The sequence below is a fragment of the Caretta caretta genome, chromosome 14 (assembly GCF_965140235.1).
Source record: "Caretta caretta isolate rCarCar2 chromosome 14, rCarCar1.hap1, whole genome shotgun sequence".
NCBI lineage: Eukaryota > Metazoa > Chordata > Testudines > Cheloniidae > Caretta > Caretta caretta.
In genome coordinates, this window is record NC_134219.1 from 12,969,500 (window position 1) to 12,984,719 (window position 15,220).

Here is a 15,220-nt window from a genome sequence, read left to right on the forward strand (position 1 = left end):
ATGCTCTGGAACTGCTCCCCATGAAGTCAGTCAGGACTCTGGGGTAGTCGCCTTTCTGTGAGCAGCCTGTCTTCAGGACACACAGCTCACCCGGCTTCCACCTTCCTGGGTCTGACCTCGGAGCATTCAGCATCCTCTGCCTCTCCGTGTGCTTCCCCCAGCGAGTCCGCTCAGGCGGGGCTCCTGGGGAAGCCAGAGGGTCCTGCACCCCAACTTCGCAGTCAGACGTGACTCTCAGCCAGCCAGTAAAACAGAAGGTTTATTAGACGACAGGAACATGGTCTAAAACAGAGCTTGCAGGTGCAGAGAACGGGACCCCTCAGCTGGGTCCATTTTGGGGGGCAGTGAGCCAGACAACCACGTCTGCACTTCACTCCATGTCCCAGCCAGCCCCCAACTGAAACTCCCCTCCAGCCCCTCCTCCTCTGGGCTTTGTTCCTTTCCCGGGCCAGGTGGTCACCTGATTCCTTTGTTCTCCAACCCTTTAGCTCTCACCTTGCAGGGGGGAAGGGCCCAGGCCATCAGTTGCCAGGAAACAGGGTGTCGGCCATTCTCTGTGTCCAGACCCCTGCACACACCTGCCCTCTAGGGCTCTGCAATGATCATACATGCTTACCCCACCCCCTAGATACTTAAGAACTGCCTAGGGGAAACTGAGGCACCCCCACACTATTCAGAGGAAACATTAAGAACAGTCCCACTTCGTCACACTTTCCTCTTAAAAGTCCTAAAGCTGATGATTTGACAAATGTGTCCTACGTATTAGTGACAGGAAAAACTAAGGTGAGCCAGTCTTGCTTGTTTTAAGTATTTCTACAGTATCTTTCTGTCTGACCAAGGCTTAGTTAACTTAGATTGTAAATTGATATGCTGTGGTCCAGCTATACTAAAGATAATAGTCCAGACAGTCTGATAGAGTAGGCAAAAGTTGGCTTTTCAAATAAAATCTGTTTCTCTGGATACTTACCCAAAGCTTCCATGCACTTATCTTCTCTCTCTGAGTGTTCAGAATGGACATTGCCTCTGACTGACCAATTAGATTCTTCTCATCTGCTTTATTCTACAGTGCACTGATAATTTCTTTAGAAACGCACAAAAAAGTGTCTTGCATCCTATATCAAGCCTTTCAAAATTAATGTTCATGTATTTATTGCTATTATATGCCATTATGTGCATTAGATTTCTTTACTGTATTGTAAGATTGGTTCATAGGGGTATATGTGTATACTTTTGAGCAGTTTGATATTTATAGCTAGAGTGCAAAGGGTCTTGTCAAATACTTTAATGCTCTTAGAAGAGCAAGATGAGATTAGAGAGTAATGGTGATCTAAGTGCACAGACAATTACATGTTATGGTTACACCTTTTGAATCTAGTTTTAAAATGTTCAGATTGAATAGTATCTATATAAAGTACCTATATAAAGTATATCCTATGTGCAAATGTAGAAAATGTGGGGCACTAAAAAGGTGCATTGAGAAATATTGATGATAGCATGCTGGCAATAGTAGAAATGCACAAATTGCGGAGAAAATAATGGCTTAGGTCTTGTGATACTGTGGTGTTTGGCACTGAGTCTACAGCTGCAGACAGACTGGTAACTATATTATAAATCATCTTGAGGGGTTTAAACGGGGCAAGTGAAAGAAGAAAACCTCAGCTAGAAAATGTGGAGCACTTGCCTAAATCAAAAGAATACATAAGTGTATTACTCTCTCACATTCCACAAACTGAAAGTTAGAGTTGACAAACTTGTAATGGCGGGGGGGAAGGGAAAAACAAGACTTTTAGGTAAGGCCTTCAATAAACTAATTGCAAAATAGGGCAAAGTAGACACAAAAATAAACAGAAGTGTTGTCACTAATAGCTTATATTGAAATGACATGATGAGCACTGCAGAAGGCCATGACTGACCATTTTGGTTGGAAAAAAAGAATTTATAAGAACCTTCCTAACACTCTACTGAATATGAGAATTACATTTTTTGTTATGAGAGTTAGTGTGAGAATTCCAATTACAGTTGAGTTAGGAGCTGAAAGTGTTAAAACCAAGGGTAACCGTGGCTTTCTCTACTGAGAGCTGCAGAAGATCCTGTACTGGTACTTTGTTCCTTTTCAGAATGGGACAGAAAACATACTTGTTTTACTTCTAGCCCATTTCTAAATTGAGGGGAGCAGCTGATCAATTTGGTATATCTTTGACATACCAATAGTATGCAGATTTAAAGTACTCCTTTATTTAAAAAAAAAAAGTAATTTGCACTTTGAAAGGTAGCCAGAAGGTTTTTAAATAAAAAAACAAACAAACAAAAAAAACCAACCAACCAACATTTTAATTGAGAGCTAATTCTAACGTGGGTCTGGCTGTTCAGAATTCTACTTATACTAAAAATGTCGTGTAAAGAGAACACTGAGTTGTTAAACTATTTGGAAGCAAAGTGTCGTATAGGGAATACTATAACATTGGAGATAACTTGGTCTAAAGCCAGGTCTGCACTACAGACTTACATCAGTGTAACTTAAGTCGCTCAGGGGTTTGAAAAACCTACCCCCGAGCGATGTAAGTTTTACCAACTTAAGTGCCAGTGTGGACAGCACTATGTCAGTGGGGAAGAGACCTAGCTACCGCTGCTCGGGGAGGTGGAATAATTATGCCAAGGGGAGAGCTCTCTCTGATCAGCATAATGCATCTGCACTAGCAGTGCTATATCGGTACAGCTGGGTCCCAGTGGTAATTACGCTGTAGTCTAGCTCACTGTAGTGTCTTCACTACAGTGCTACAGCTGTAGTGTATGTGAAGACAAGCCGTAACCAAAAACCCTATTAACTTTAATCTTGTGAATTAAGACTTCACTGATGGCTAAAAGTTTTCTAAGTTGTATTTTAATAAACTTGAGATTAATTTCAGTACATATTTGTCTTCAAATGTAAGCACTGAAAGAAAATGAAAAGATTAGTTTTGCATCTGCAGGATCATTACTTTAATGTACAATGGAACAAAAGGGTGACCTCTTAAAGATAAAGAACGTCTGTTATGGCTTGTGGAATACAGTAAGTTATTGCCAAATTATTAATATGCTATGTTACAGTGATCTAAAATATCTGGTTAATATTTGCTCTGATTAAAACCATTTAAAACTCTTCAGCTGAGAAATATAGGTTTGATTTAGACCTGTGAGTTGGCTGCCTGTTTATGCAGAAGAAAAGCTTTTTAGATTCCAGGGCTAGAAGTTACCATTGTGATCATCTTGTGTGACTTGCTATTGATAATGCCAACAGATCTAGGTTGCAGTTCTCTTCATAGACATGACCTCTGAATGCAAGATTAACAGTATAGCATGTGATAGGGTCTCTGTCGCTTCCAACTTTCTCTTGTTATGCATGTGTGAAAAAATTTTCCTGGACAAATTTAAACAACTTTAACTGGAAATCTGATGATTTAATAGTCTATTAACTTGTCTGTGAAAAACGTGAATCAGCTCCATATGTATATTTGCAACCTTTAGGGGAAGGAGTGTGTTTTCTTTAGCAATAGAAGGGGGAGTGAGAAAGATTTAACAAAGACAATAATAGAGCTCAATTTCCTCAACTCCATTAAGTGAGTCTTGCTGCTTGATACCCATCAGTTGGAATACCCTGACCTCTGGAGTGACAGTTGTGGTCTGTGAAAATCAGACTTCAGGACATGAAATTCTGGACTTTCAGTAGCTGGTATGGAGTCTCCTTGGGTTAACCTTAATTTTTTTTTTTAGTTAGCAGACTTGAGGAGAGGGAGGCAGAACTGAAGAAAGAATACAATGCACTTCATTCAAGACATACAGAGGTAGGTGTCTAAGTACTCTTAATTCATTTTGATGTAAAAATACTTACACCATGTGCAAACTTAAGCTTCCTATGTATAGCAGTTAATGTCAAAGTGGAAAATGTTTAGCCATTCTAGCTTGCTAAACCATGTACACAAAATTCTGTTAATGGATTTTGACATTTTTGTTGCCAACATCCATTGTACCCAGGCTCTGTTTGGCATTTAGTAGTTTTTATTTGCCATATATGTTTTAGTGTACATATGTTTTCCAAGTTACTTTCCTTGTACAAAATTGTCAATTATATAGACAATTCTCTCATATTCAGGCCTTGTTGAAACATGAGCATCCTCGTAGTTCCCATACCCCCAAAACAGTTTTTCAAAGCAAATGTAGAAAAATGCAAACAGATGAAAAAAAGGTAACTTAATCCCCTTATTTCTGGTGTTCTGACTGCTTTTTCCACAATGCCAGTGGTTCTACTTTCTTCCTTGAGTTCATTTACCCTAGGAAGTCAACTTGGTGCTGACAACCATTGTCAGGAAAGAGTTTTCCTTCATTCTTTCTTTCAACTGTTAACAGTAACTGCTAGTTGAGATCAAACCAAACAATTGTTCTCAGCCTGGTCTGTTCTTGCAGTTGAAGAGTTATAAACCATGTGAAATGGGCCTGTTACTGAATAACTATTAGCAAAGGGAAAGGAGTACTTGTGGCACCTTAGAGACTAACAAATTTATTTAAGCATTAGCTTTCGTGAGCTACAGCTCACTTCATCGGATGGGTTCCGTGGAAAGGGTCATCTTCCTAGTGCAGGCAGGGATCCTAGCTGGCCCAGTGTTCATATGTATGTGAGAATATTTCAGTCTAATAAAACTTTAATTTGAGTACCTTTTAATTAACTAAACTTGCTATGTTCTGGTATTGAGAGGATCTTTCTTGTTGGTCCTCTTATTTTCTGATTCCAGCCCTTTACTGCTCCTGTTCTTTCTTAGCTCTCCAGCAGTAGGTAATACTTGGTCTTTCAAAGTGAGAGCAATTCTGTTCTGGCCTCTTCAACTAAAAATATTGTGCCTTGAAACATGACATTTGATTACCTGTAACATTAGCTTAGTTTTCATCAATATGAATGTGAGTTAGGAGTGTGAGGCATCACAATCCTGACAATGAGTAGCAGAAAGGGAAAGGAAGCCTCACAGGGACTGGAACCATAATGTTTATGGAGCTTTCAAACAGTACAAAACAAGATGTCAACTGTATGTTTAAAAAAGTCCAAATTTTAAAAATAAAACTCGATGTTAGGATTCTAAAGATTTTACTGAATTTTTATTAACTTCAAAAGTTTAGGATAAAATTTTCAAAAGTACGTAAGGCCCATATTTTTAAGGGTATGTAGGTGTTGCAATGTTGACTGAAGATATAGACTCCTAAGTTCCTAAATCCCTTTTGAAAATGAGATTTATGCACCTAAATCAGTTGGAGATTGCAACACTGAGCATAGCAGTGCCTAAATACTTTTAAAATCTGGCCCTAAGTCTCATTTTCACAAATGATTTAGGCACTTAGCAGCCCAAGTTCCATTGATTTTCATTTAGAATTAAGCTCCTAAATGCCAGTCACTTTTGAAAATTTACCCTTAGTCTGTTATGTTCTGTAGCAGTTAATTAACCTGTTTTTTAACTTGGAAATTTGAGCCTACCGGTTGTGCACAAAGTTTTGAAGTATGTATGATGAAACACAGTATCCTTGAAACTGTATTTTCAGAAATCCATGTTTATTCTAAATATGTTTACACTATTGTGTATAAAAGTTAATTTTATATTGCTCTTGTTATAGTAGGCTATATATGTATATAGACTTCCATAAAATTTTTCCCAAAGAAAAATATTTTGTTTAATGCTGAAAAATAACGCTCCTAAAGTAGACTTAGTTAAAACTGTAAAACAGGAGAAACTGAAGCCACACTAAGGGGTAGGTAACTGCTTCTTCCACTAGTTTTAGTTTAGCAAAGCTTAGAGGATAATGGCTTGAGACCCTAAACTATAATAGTAGTTTGAATTTATATTTAACGTAAGGATCTCTGCTTTAAGAATCAGCCTCACAATACTGAGGTAGACTTGACATACATTTAGTAGACAGGAAAACATAGAGTGAAGTCATGAAGCTGACCCTCTCCCACCGCCCCCACAAAAAAAAGCCTGGGGGGGTGGGAAGAGAACCAGAAAAAAACAAAGAGGAGGGAAAGAGCTGTACAGAGCAAAAATCAAGACAGGACTGAACGGCTTATTTGTGGGGATGAGAAAGTAAAGGAAATAAGAGGCCTAACCGGGGGCAGGGGGGAATAGGAGAGGTGACTTAAGACAGAGCACTGTGGGATCCCATGATGTGGGTTGTGGGAAGTTTTTGTAGCTTCTAAAGTTAAGGGTATGTGAGGAATGTGGAATTATGCCCAGAGGATAGTCAGTGGTACAAGACTAGTACCCACAAGTCTTAATTCCTCCTTTCATATTGTTACAAGTAGGCCACACTATCCTTCTGAACAGATTGTGTAGACATCATTGCCTGTTCTTCTGGTTCTGAATAGAGTTGTCCCCCAGACAGAACCAGAACTTTGATATCTTTCCAGCTGTTGAATTTGAGTTGTAAATTTCTGAACAAATGGTTGGAAATGAACTTCACATCAAAACCAGTTAAAATTCAAATTTTGGCTCTTGCCTTTTGCTGTCCACAAGAGTTTTGTCACGTTACTACCCATCTGTGAATATTCCAAGGCCATTCCAAGCTCTGTAGTGGATTGTACTGGCCACAGATCCTTCTGCTTGTCTTTTCCCCTGCTCCCCATCAAAACTTGGCCCACTTTTCTGCTCTGTCCCTTCTAACCTATTCCTGTCATATCTTCCCTTGCCCTCCAGTCATTCCCCTCCCCACACTGGCTCTCAGTCTTCGTCTCCAGGCTCCTCAAGCAGTCTGTCTTCCCCTGTCCCTCACCTAGCTCCTTGTCCCAGTGTCTTAGCCCAGCCAGTCCCAGTTCGCCTCCTTGCTCCTTGTCAGATCTGTTTCCTGTTTCTCCCACACTGATTCCTGGCCTGCTTTGCCCAGTCCTTGTCCCCTCTTCCCTAAGCTTCTGGTCTGATATACAACCAATACCAGCCCCCCCCCCCTCCTCCTGCCTCTTGGTCTAGTCTTTTTGCCCAGCCAGCTCCAGTCCTCATCAACTTGTAGTCAGTTTCTCTTCCATCCCCTTCCAGTCCCAGTATCCTGCCACCTTCCCCATCCCACCCCCAGTTCAGCACTTGTTTCCTTTGCATTTGAGTCAGGTGGCTGCCTGGGTGCCACAGGGTGTCATTGAGAGCATAAAGGCAGGAGATATGGGCTCCCTGCTCTCAGTTCCAGTGCCTGGCCCCCGCTCTGGGAATGGAGTATACTCAGGTGCTGTGTGGGGATGGTGCGTGCTTAGGTTAACCAGCACTAGGAGCTGAAGCATGCTCATTGAGCATAGATTCTTCAGACATTTCAGCTGTTCAGCTCTAGCACTTCTCTACTTGAGCATATGTGAATTGAGATTTTTTTTTCAAAGGCCAAAGTTAGATGGATTATCACAGGAACAGTAAAAGGTCAGCCCTTACACAGACACCACCTCTGATCCAAAGCATAGGAGTGCTGCAGTCTCAAAGTAAAGGTTATCAGGATTATTTTTAACACTGCAATTTTTTTCCTTCGTTTTATTCTTGGAAACAGCTCAACTGTTTTGTCTGAAACTTTCTAAAAAATTTAAGACTGAGGCAGGCTCATGGTCTAGAAAAATTCAGCCCAAATGATTAGTTTGGTAAAGTTATAAGCAATTGAAAACAGGGTTTTGTAATGGGAAGTGACAAGCAAGCTTAATAATAGGAGGTGCAACCAGTCCTGCCTGTAAGATACGTGGTATATTTAAAAAACTGTTCAGACTTTGAAGCACTTTCTTGCACCCTTTTGTGTTGCTTGTTTAAATTGTAAACTCGCTGGAGCAGAGACCCTGTCTCTTTATATTTATACAATACTTAGCACAATGGGCCCTGATCCTGACTGGGGGCCTCCAGGCATTACCATAATAGAAATTAATATAAATGTTTAAACTTTTCTTCCCCGTTCCCCAATACTCCATTTACAAAAATGATCAACAAATGTATGTAATCAATTTAACTTGATTTAATGAACACTAATAGAATGTTTGGAATGTCTTGTTTTTTATATAGACTTTCTTCCAAAACGGACAACAAGCTATGCAGGTTTGGTTTATTCAAATAATTTACCAAACATTTATACAATTTAAAATGCACTCTTTTGGGTGGGAAAAGTTGTTTCCTTAGATTTTATTATCACTGAGGTGACTATCTTCTACCACAAACGAGAAGGATTTAATGCAGCTCGCTCTTGTCTCATCCCCTTCAAGTCACAGTTCTTTTTCAGTTTTTACTCTGGGCATTCCGTTTCCTGTGCTGTGCTTTTTGACTGATTGCTCTACCCTACTCCTTTTCAGTCACTTTCACTTAGGTGTCACTCCATGGTCCCCTCCTTTCTTTTCCTTGGTTTTCTCCCTTTAGTAACTCTCACAACCTAATACTCCCCAAACCCTTACTAAAAATCGTACGTGACATTTGCCAAACGTCACATTATTCAGTCTGTGTTGTGTGTGTTTCTCTCCACCCCATGCCTGTCGTGTGTGTTTAGACTGTAAGCTGTTTGGAACAGGAACTCTCTCATACTGTGTTTACCTTGCTTGGCATAATGGGCTTGGCTGGGACCTCTAGGCATTACTGCAATACACATAATAGTGGAGGAAATAACAGGGTACTAATTCATAGTCTCCTCTTAATTTGTAGGGTTTTCTAGCACCGTTACAGGGTCACTAGGGAATCCTAGAAAACGTGAACTTCTTCTCAGACCTCACTTGCTTCTTTATATTGCAGCTCATAGATGATCTTGCCATGTAGGTACAAGACTGAGTCCATCTTCACCTGTCCTATGCACATGTCTCTTTATTTTGTTTAATGATTCATGATGGAGTGGATTCAAACTGAGAAACCAGATAGAATTAAAAGACAGTGATATCAGATTTTCTCCCTTGAATTTTCTCAGTTTTCTTATTGTCTAACCCCTTCACTACCCTTCCTAGTGTTTCAGTTCTGCGCTGGTAACCTCACTGTTTATTTAGTATAAGATTATTTGGATGACATCACTCTACAGATTGCTTAATGTAGTTTTGAAGTTACCTTCAAGGGTCTCTTGCATGAAATCAAACCTCTGATTCAGCTGAGTGATTTCACCACAGTATTTGCTTCAAGAACTTATCTTCTACTCTCATCTCTCTAAATAGGAATATTTTTCTTCTTTCTTTAATCAACTTCACTTTTGTCTTTGGAAGTACTAATCCTTGATGCTTACTGAAATAACAATTCATTTTTCCTGTCAGTTGATCAAATAATGAAAGGAGTGTTTGAAGCTTGCAGTATTAGCTCTGACAGCTGTCTAAACCTGGGGTTCTCAAACTTCATTGCACCGCGAACCCCTTCTGACCAAAAAAAAAAAAAATTACTACATGGCCCCAGGAGTGGGGACCGAAGCCTGAGCATGCCAGATACCTGCCGCCCTGGGTTGGGAGGGCAAAGCCCCAATGCCCTGGGTGGCAGGGCTGGAGCCAAAGCCCAAGGGCTTTAGCACCAGGCAGGGGGCCTGTAATCTCAGTCCCATTGCCCAAGGCTGACACCGTCAGGCTTTGGCCCCAGACAGTGCGGCTCGGGTTTGGCTTCGTCCCCTGTCCCAGCAAGTCCAAGCCAGCCCTGGCGACCCCATTAAAACAGGGTCATGACCCGCATTGGGGTCCTGACTCAGTTTGAGAACCGCTGATCTAAACCATGTGACTGTCCTCTGCCTTTATTTACTGTTTGTTGATTCCCCTTATCCTTTTCTTTCTCTCCTCATCCCACTTTTTAGTGTGTCAGGCTTGTCTAGCTTTTTTCTCCATCTTTCATTCATTGGTGTGTTCTCCTTTCCTCTTTTTGACATTATGGCTCATTTCCTTTTCCTATTTTTCTCTCATTCCATTCGTCTGCTTTCCTTTGCCCTTTTCTGCAAACTGACTGAAATATACTGTCAATATTCTATTAAATTTCTCTCTGCTGCTACTACATATAGAGTACAGTAGACTTGTCAGTGCAATGCATGAACCAGAGCAGAGAAAAGAAGGATGATAGATTTAAATATTTTTAATGGCCATGACTACACAATCTACTACTTTTGGGTTCTCAAACTTCACTGCACTGCGCCCCTCTTCTGACAACAAAAATTACTACATGATCCCAGGAAAGGGGACTGAAGCCTGTGTCCACCCAAGCCCCGCCCACCTCAAGGGGCAGGGAGGGCAAAGCCCAAGGGGGGCCTGTAACCTGAGCCCTGGTGCCCAGGGTGGAAGCCCTTGTGCTTCCATCCCAGGTGGTGGGACTTGGGCTTCAGCTTCGGTCCCAGATTGTAGGGCTCGGGCTTCAGCCCCGAACTCCAGCAAGTCTTAACACCAGCCCTGGTGATCTCATTAAAATGGGGTCACGACCCAGAGTGTGAGAACCCCTGTACTACTTCATTTACCTGCATTTATATTTAAATAGGAAATTTAACCTTTTTCAAGCTTGCAGTAGCATTTGGAAGTGAGGTCTGATGACACTAATAGCTGTACTCAGAAAAGGTATTCCTGTACTAAAAAGCCAAGCCATAAAGACCGCTTTCTCCTTACCTCTTGTGTGGGAAGCTGGGAAGGAAGAACTTGTGTGAACAAACAGCTGAAGAAGCTTCTCAAAATTTGTAATTAGCTTGGAGAAAAGTGGCGTGCTCTAAATGATGTATAGTAGAGATGGTTTGATAGCAATTCCCAAACACCTTCCCTGTTTAAGTAGAAGGAAACATTTCTTTTTTTCTTTGGAAAACATAGAGGTACTGTACAGGATATAAAAGGAGTTCTTGTGGCACCTTAGAGACTAACCAATTTATTTGAGCATGAGCTTTCGTGAGCTACAGCTCACTTTATATTTAATGGGCTTAATGACTCAAAGTTACCATATCTGCCATCCCCATCATCTTATTTAATTGGTGTACATCAGTGCATTAGCCATTGTTAATGGGAAGAATGCTTTCAATTTACATTCAGATGGCCAGATAATTTCTGCCCAGTGGGTGCGTAACTTTTTTCAAAGTAGGATGAGAGTGCAAACTATGCTTAGAAGAATATCCTGTGACAGGATGCAGAAATCCCTTACATTTCTGCTAAAATAGAAATGCCAGATTAAAGTGGATTATCTGGGACATGGGAATATTGCAAACTGGAAGGAGTACATGCAGCATATGATGGAAATGGAGCTGCTCTGTAATATATAAATACTGTGTACTATATGTTAACCAGATGTTTATTGCACAACTATGTTGGTTAGGGATTTTAAGGAAAACAAGCAGGAAGAGAAGAGTTAGCTCAAGATAAGACACCTCAGCAAACACTTCATGGTTGTGTGATGGGACAATGACAGTCACTGGCTCTGAAGAGTCTGGCTCAACCTTGGGCTGAGCCTGCAGGACTGGTTTTGTCCAGAAGGGCCAAAGCCTGGGAACTGGCAAGCATAAAGAGACTTGGCTGTGTTAAGAGGGACTCTCTCAAGAGAGGAGAGGCACCTATTGGGGAACTGTTGGGACAGGGAGCTGACTGACACATCTGCTGGGGAAGTCTGAAGAAGTTAGCCCTGCCTGGATTATCAGGGGATGATTCTGGTCAGTGCTATTACTGGAAAACTTGAAGGCTTAAATCCATCTTGAAGATCTACTCAAATGGTACACCTGACCACAAAATCAGGACAAGAATGAGCAGCCTGTTATCTATTAAAACCATATGGCTGGCTTCATATGGACAACTGGACCTGGTCAAAAATGTTCATGGGATCTGGAGACAGGATGCTGAGCTAACAATACTAGGAAGTCATGAGGAATTGAATAGAATCTGAAGTGCAACTCTTACAAAAAGAAGGGGTAACCGAGAGGAGAAGGAAGGCAAAAGTTTCTATTGATGTATTAAAGGTCAAATGTCTAATGCAAGACTTCTGTAACACTTGAAAAGAGTAATCTGTTAATCTCAAACATAACGCTGAGGAGGGAGTTGTTGCCTAGAGTCAGATCCACTCTTAAAATAAATACAGGAAGTGTAGAAAACTTGAGGAGTTAGAACTTTTTTTTTTAAGATGAGGGGGGAGGAGTAATCTCAGAATATAAAAATTCCTGGAGAAAACACAAGAGGTTGATAGCAGTGGGCTGGGTTAATGCTGGATTTCCTGGAGAAGCACAGGAGGGGTTCTCTGACCTGCGAGAATAGTTTATTTAATGGCTTAATCTGTACATCTATCTTGATAGTGTACGTTGGCTTGCTTATTTTTCAATAAACTTGTAGGGTGCTTGTTTTTTTTAAGTGAATGACTTTCCTGCTAGTCTCCAGCATACAAAGAAACTGAGGAAACAAACCTATTAGTGATAAGGAGACAGGCAACCTTTGGTCAGGATGACTAATCTTGGATTATTCCAGTGATTTTGAAGGATTCTTTTTCAAACTTTTGCAGCATAGGAGCATTTCTGTAATGTGTTAATTTCCTAATGAGATGCTAATGGATAACTTAACAATATTTGATTTAAAAATGGTAATGGTGAATAAAAGATCAGAATGTCAGTAAAAAGAAAAGGAGTACTTGTGGCACCTAAGGTGCCACAAGTACTCCTTTTCTTTTTGCGAATACAGACTAACATGGCTGTTACTCTGAAACCAGAATGTCAGTGTGACAGGATATATTGAATCATTTAGCCCTGTAAATATAACCTTCCTCCTGCCCTATATATGTAGATCGGGGGTCATCAAACCGTATATCACAATTGACTGGTGGATTCTGGAGTTTCTCCAGTTGATCACTATCTCCAGCTGCTAAAAGTCAGGAAGTGCAGTGGAGCTAAGGTAGTCTCCCTGCCTGCCCCAGCCCCACTCTGCTCCTGGAAGCAGCCAGCATGCCCCCACAGCCCCTGGGGGAGCGGGGTCTCTGCATGCTGCTCCTGCCTGCAAGCACCAACCCCGTAGCTCCCATTGGCTGGGAACAGGGAACTGCGGCCAATGGGAGCTGCAGGGGAGGCGCTTGCAGACAGGAGTAGCACGCGTAGCCACGTGCCCCCCCACAGGGGTGTGTTGGCTGCTTCCGGGAGCGGCGTAGGGAGCCTCCCTTAGCCCCGCTGTGCCCCTGACCGGGAGCCACCCAAGGAAGTGCTGCCTCCACCCCCCCTGAACCCCAACCTCCTGCCCCAACCCAGTGAAAGTGAGCAAGGCTCGGGGAGAGTGAGTGCTGGAGGGGGTGGTGGGGCAGGTGGGAATGGAGTGATTCACTACTAATTCCTCCCTGTGGGTCAAAATCAAGGCTAAAAAGACTCTCCTTGTTATTTCCTTCACTTTCTGGGAGGAAAGAAGTTGTCCCCAGTACATTCCAAGAACATGTTGGAAAGGTTGTTTTGCTGTATTGCTTTTCCAACAGAAGTCTGGGTAGCTAAAGGCCACCATTACTCCCAGGTCTTGTGTTTTGTTTACTTCTGTTTGTTCTAGAAATGTCTCATCCACTTCATCTCCTTGATTTGGTAGACTACAGTAGCCATACCATGATCTCACCCCTGTTTTTTACCCCTTTTATCTCTACATAGAGACTCTTAACTGGTCTGCTTCTGACCTCCTTTTGGACGTCAGAACGAGTGTGCACATTCTTGACGTATAATGCAACACCTCCTCCATTTTTAGGCTGCCTGTCTTTCCTGAGCAAGCTATACCCCTCTATACCAATATTCCGGTCTTGGGATTTATCCCACCAAGTCTAACGCCAATGAACTCAAAATTTAGCTTATGTACTAATACTTCCAGTTCTTCCTGTTTGTTCCCCATACTCCGTATATATTTGTATAGACATCCAAGATGTTAATCAGATTCCCTCACTGATTTCCCTCTTGTTGCTCTAATGACCCTAATGTAATTTTCCATGTGACCCCCGCCCCCATCTAGCCTTTTAAGGTCATATTTTTATACCTTCTGGCTTTTGTCATCTGCCCCCTTTGAGCTTAGTTTAAAGCCCTCCTCGCTGGGTTGCCGAGTTGGTGCATGAAGATGCTCTTCCCCTTCTTGGTGAGGTGCACCTCTGGTCTTCCCAGCGGACCGCCTTTTCTCAACAGCATCCCATGGTCTTGGGCCTGACTTGGTAAATAGACTATGGCTATATTATAAATGCAGTCAGAACCATATTGTACAGAAGTCCTTAATGTTTATGGTCTCTTAGTACTTTAAAATAGTCAAGGATTATAAATGGAGGAAGATAGCCAAAGCAAGTTTTGCAGGGACCAGGGGCAGGGTGCACCTGCTACAAGGGTGGCTTGATGATGTGGCTTGCTGACTGGACAGGTTGTAGTATGGCACACTTCTCAGATGTGCATGAAAAATGTGGAGGAAGATTGCTTGTCAGTGACTCGTGTGTTGTATTTACTGTTGATTTTGATATGACTCTGGTGCTTTGCACAATGATGATTGTGATGAAGCATTAACGTTATAAAATCTGCTATTACGTATTGTTGTAGTTTTAATGCCTGTTTTCAGTTATGACCATTGTCATTTAAACAATTTCATAAAATTGACGGCTCTATCATTACCACTCTAATCGCACTCAGCCTTATGCCTCATGCTCCTGATTGGCTTGATAGATTTATAAAACCCTATTGTGCTCCAGTGTAACAGCACCCATTTAGAACAATGCTTAATCTTCAATAGCATGACTGTGAAATGCTAGCTAGAACAGCATGACTTAATAATGAAAACCTTAAGGATGAAATAAGATAAATCTTAAAAGGATCAGAAAAAAATTCTAACTACTCACTAGCTTAAAACTGAAATGTACTGTCTTTTGTGGTGTCTTATTTCTTCCTCATTTTGTAGGTACAAAACTTGTTCCTGTGGAGTGGAGGAGGGAAGGGAAAGTATGTACATAATTATGAGAAAATGGTTACAAAAGGAAGGGGTTAATCTAATTTGGCTAAAATTTGGTATTGATAATATGCCCATCAGTTTATGGTGGGTACTACCTAAGATACCGACCAGCCAATGCTCCTTTATTTTTTATTTATTTTCAGGTCAAAATCTAGACAAAGGATACCCTAGATATGATCAGACTTTAATGAACTAGTAAGGGTTCTGGTTAGTGGCTTATTTTATCCAAGGTGTGACATAATTATTACAAATAATGCAACTGTCTTTTTACAGAGGGCTACTTACGCAATAAAAACAAATAAAATGGGTTAATAGTACATCCATAGCTCAAATAGCTTGGCTGTTTCTTTAACTGTTTTT

The 15,220-nt window shown here is 41.3% G+C and overlaps 1 protein-coding gene across 5 annotated transcripts in view; it reads left to right on the plus strand.

Annotated features, from left to right (window-relative positions):
- The window catches only part of SPAG9 (sperm associated antigen 9), a 108,445-nt gene that overhangs the window by 31,381 nt on the left and 61,844 nt on the right, over positions 1-15,220 (plus strand). For all 5 annotated transcript variants that reach the window (XM_048817380.2, XM_048817379.2, XM_048817382.2 and 2 more), the window contains exon 3: positions 3,751-3,821. In XM_048817380.2, the coding sequence (XP_048673337.1) occupies positions 3,751-3,821 (71 nt within the window). The remainder of the gene's footprint in view (positions 1-3,750; positions 3,822-15,220) is intronic.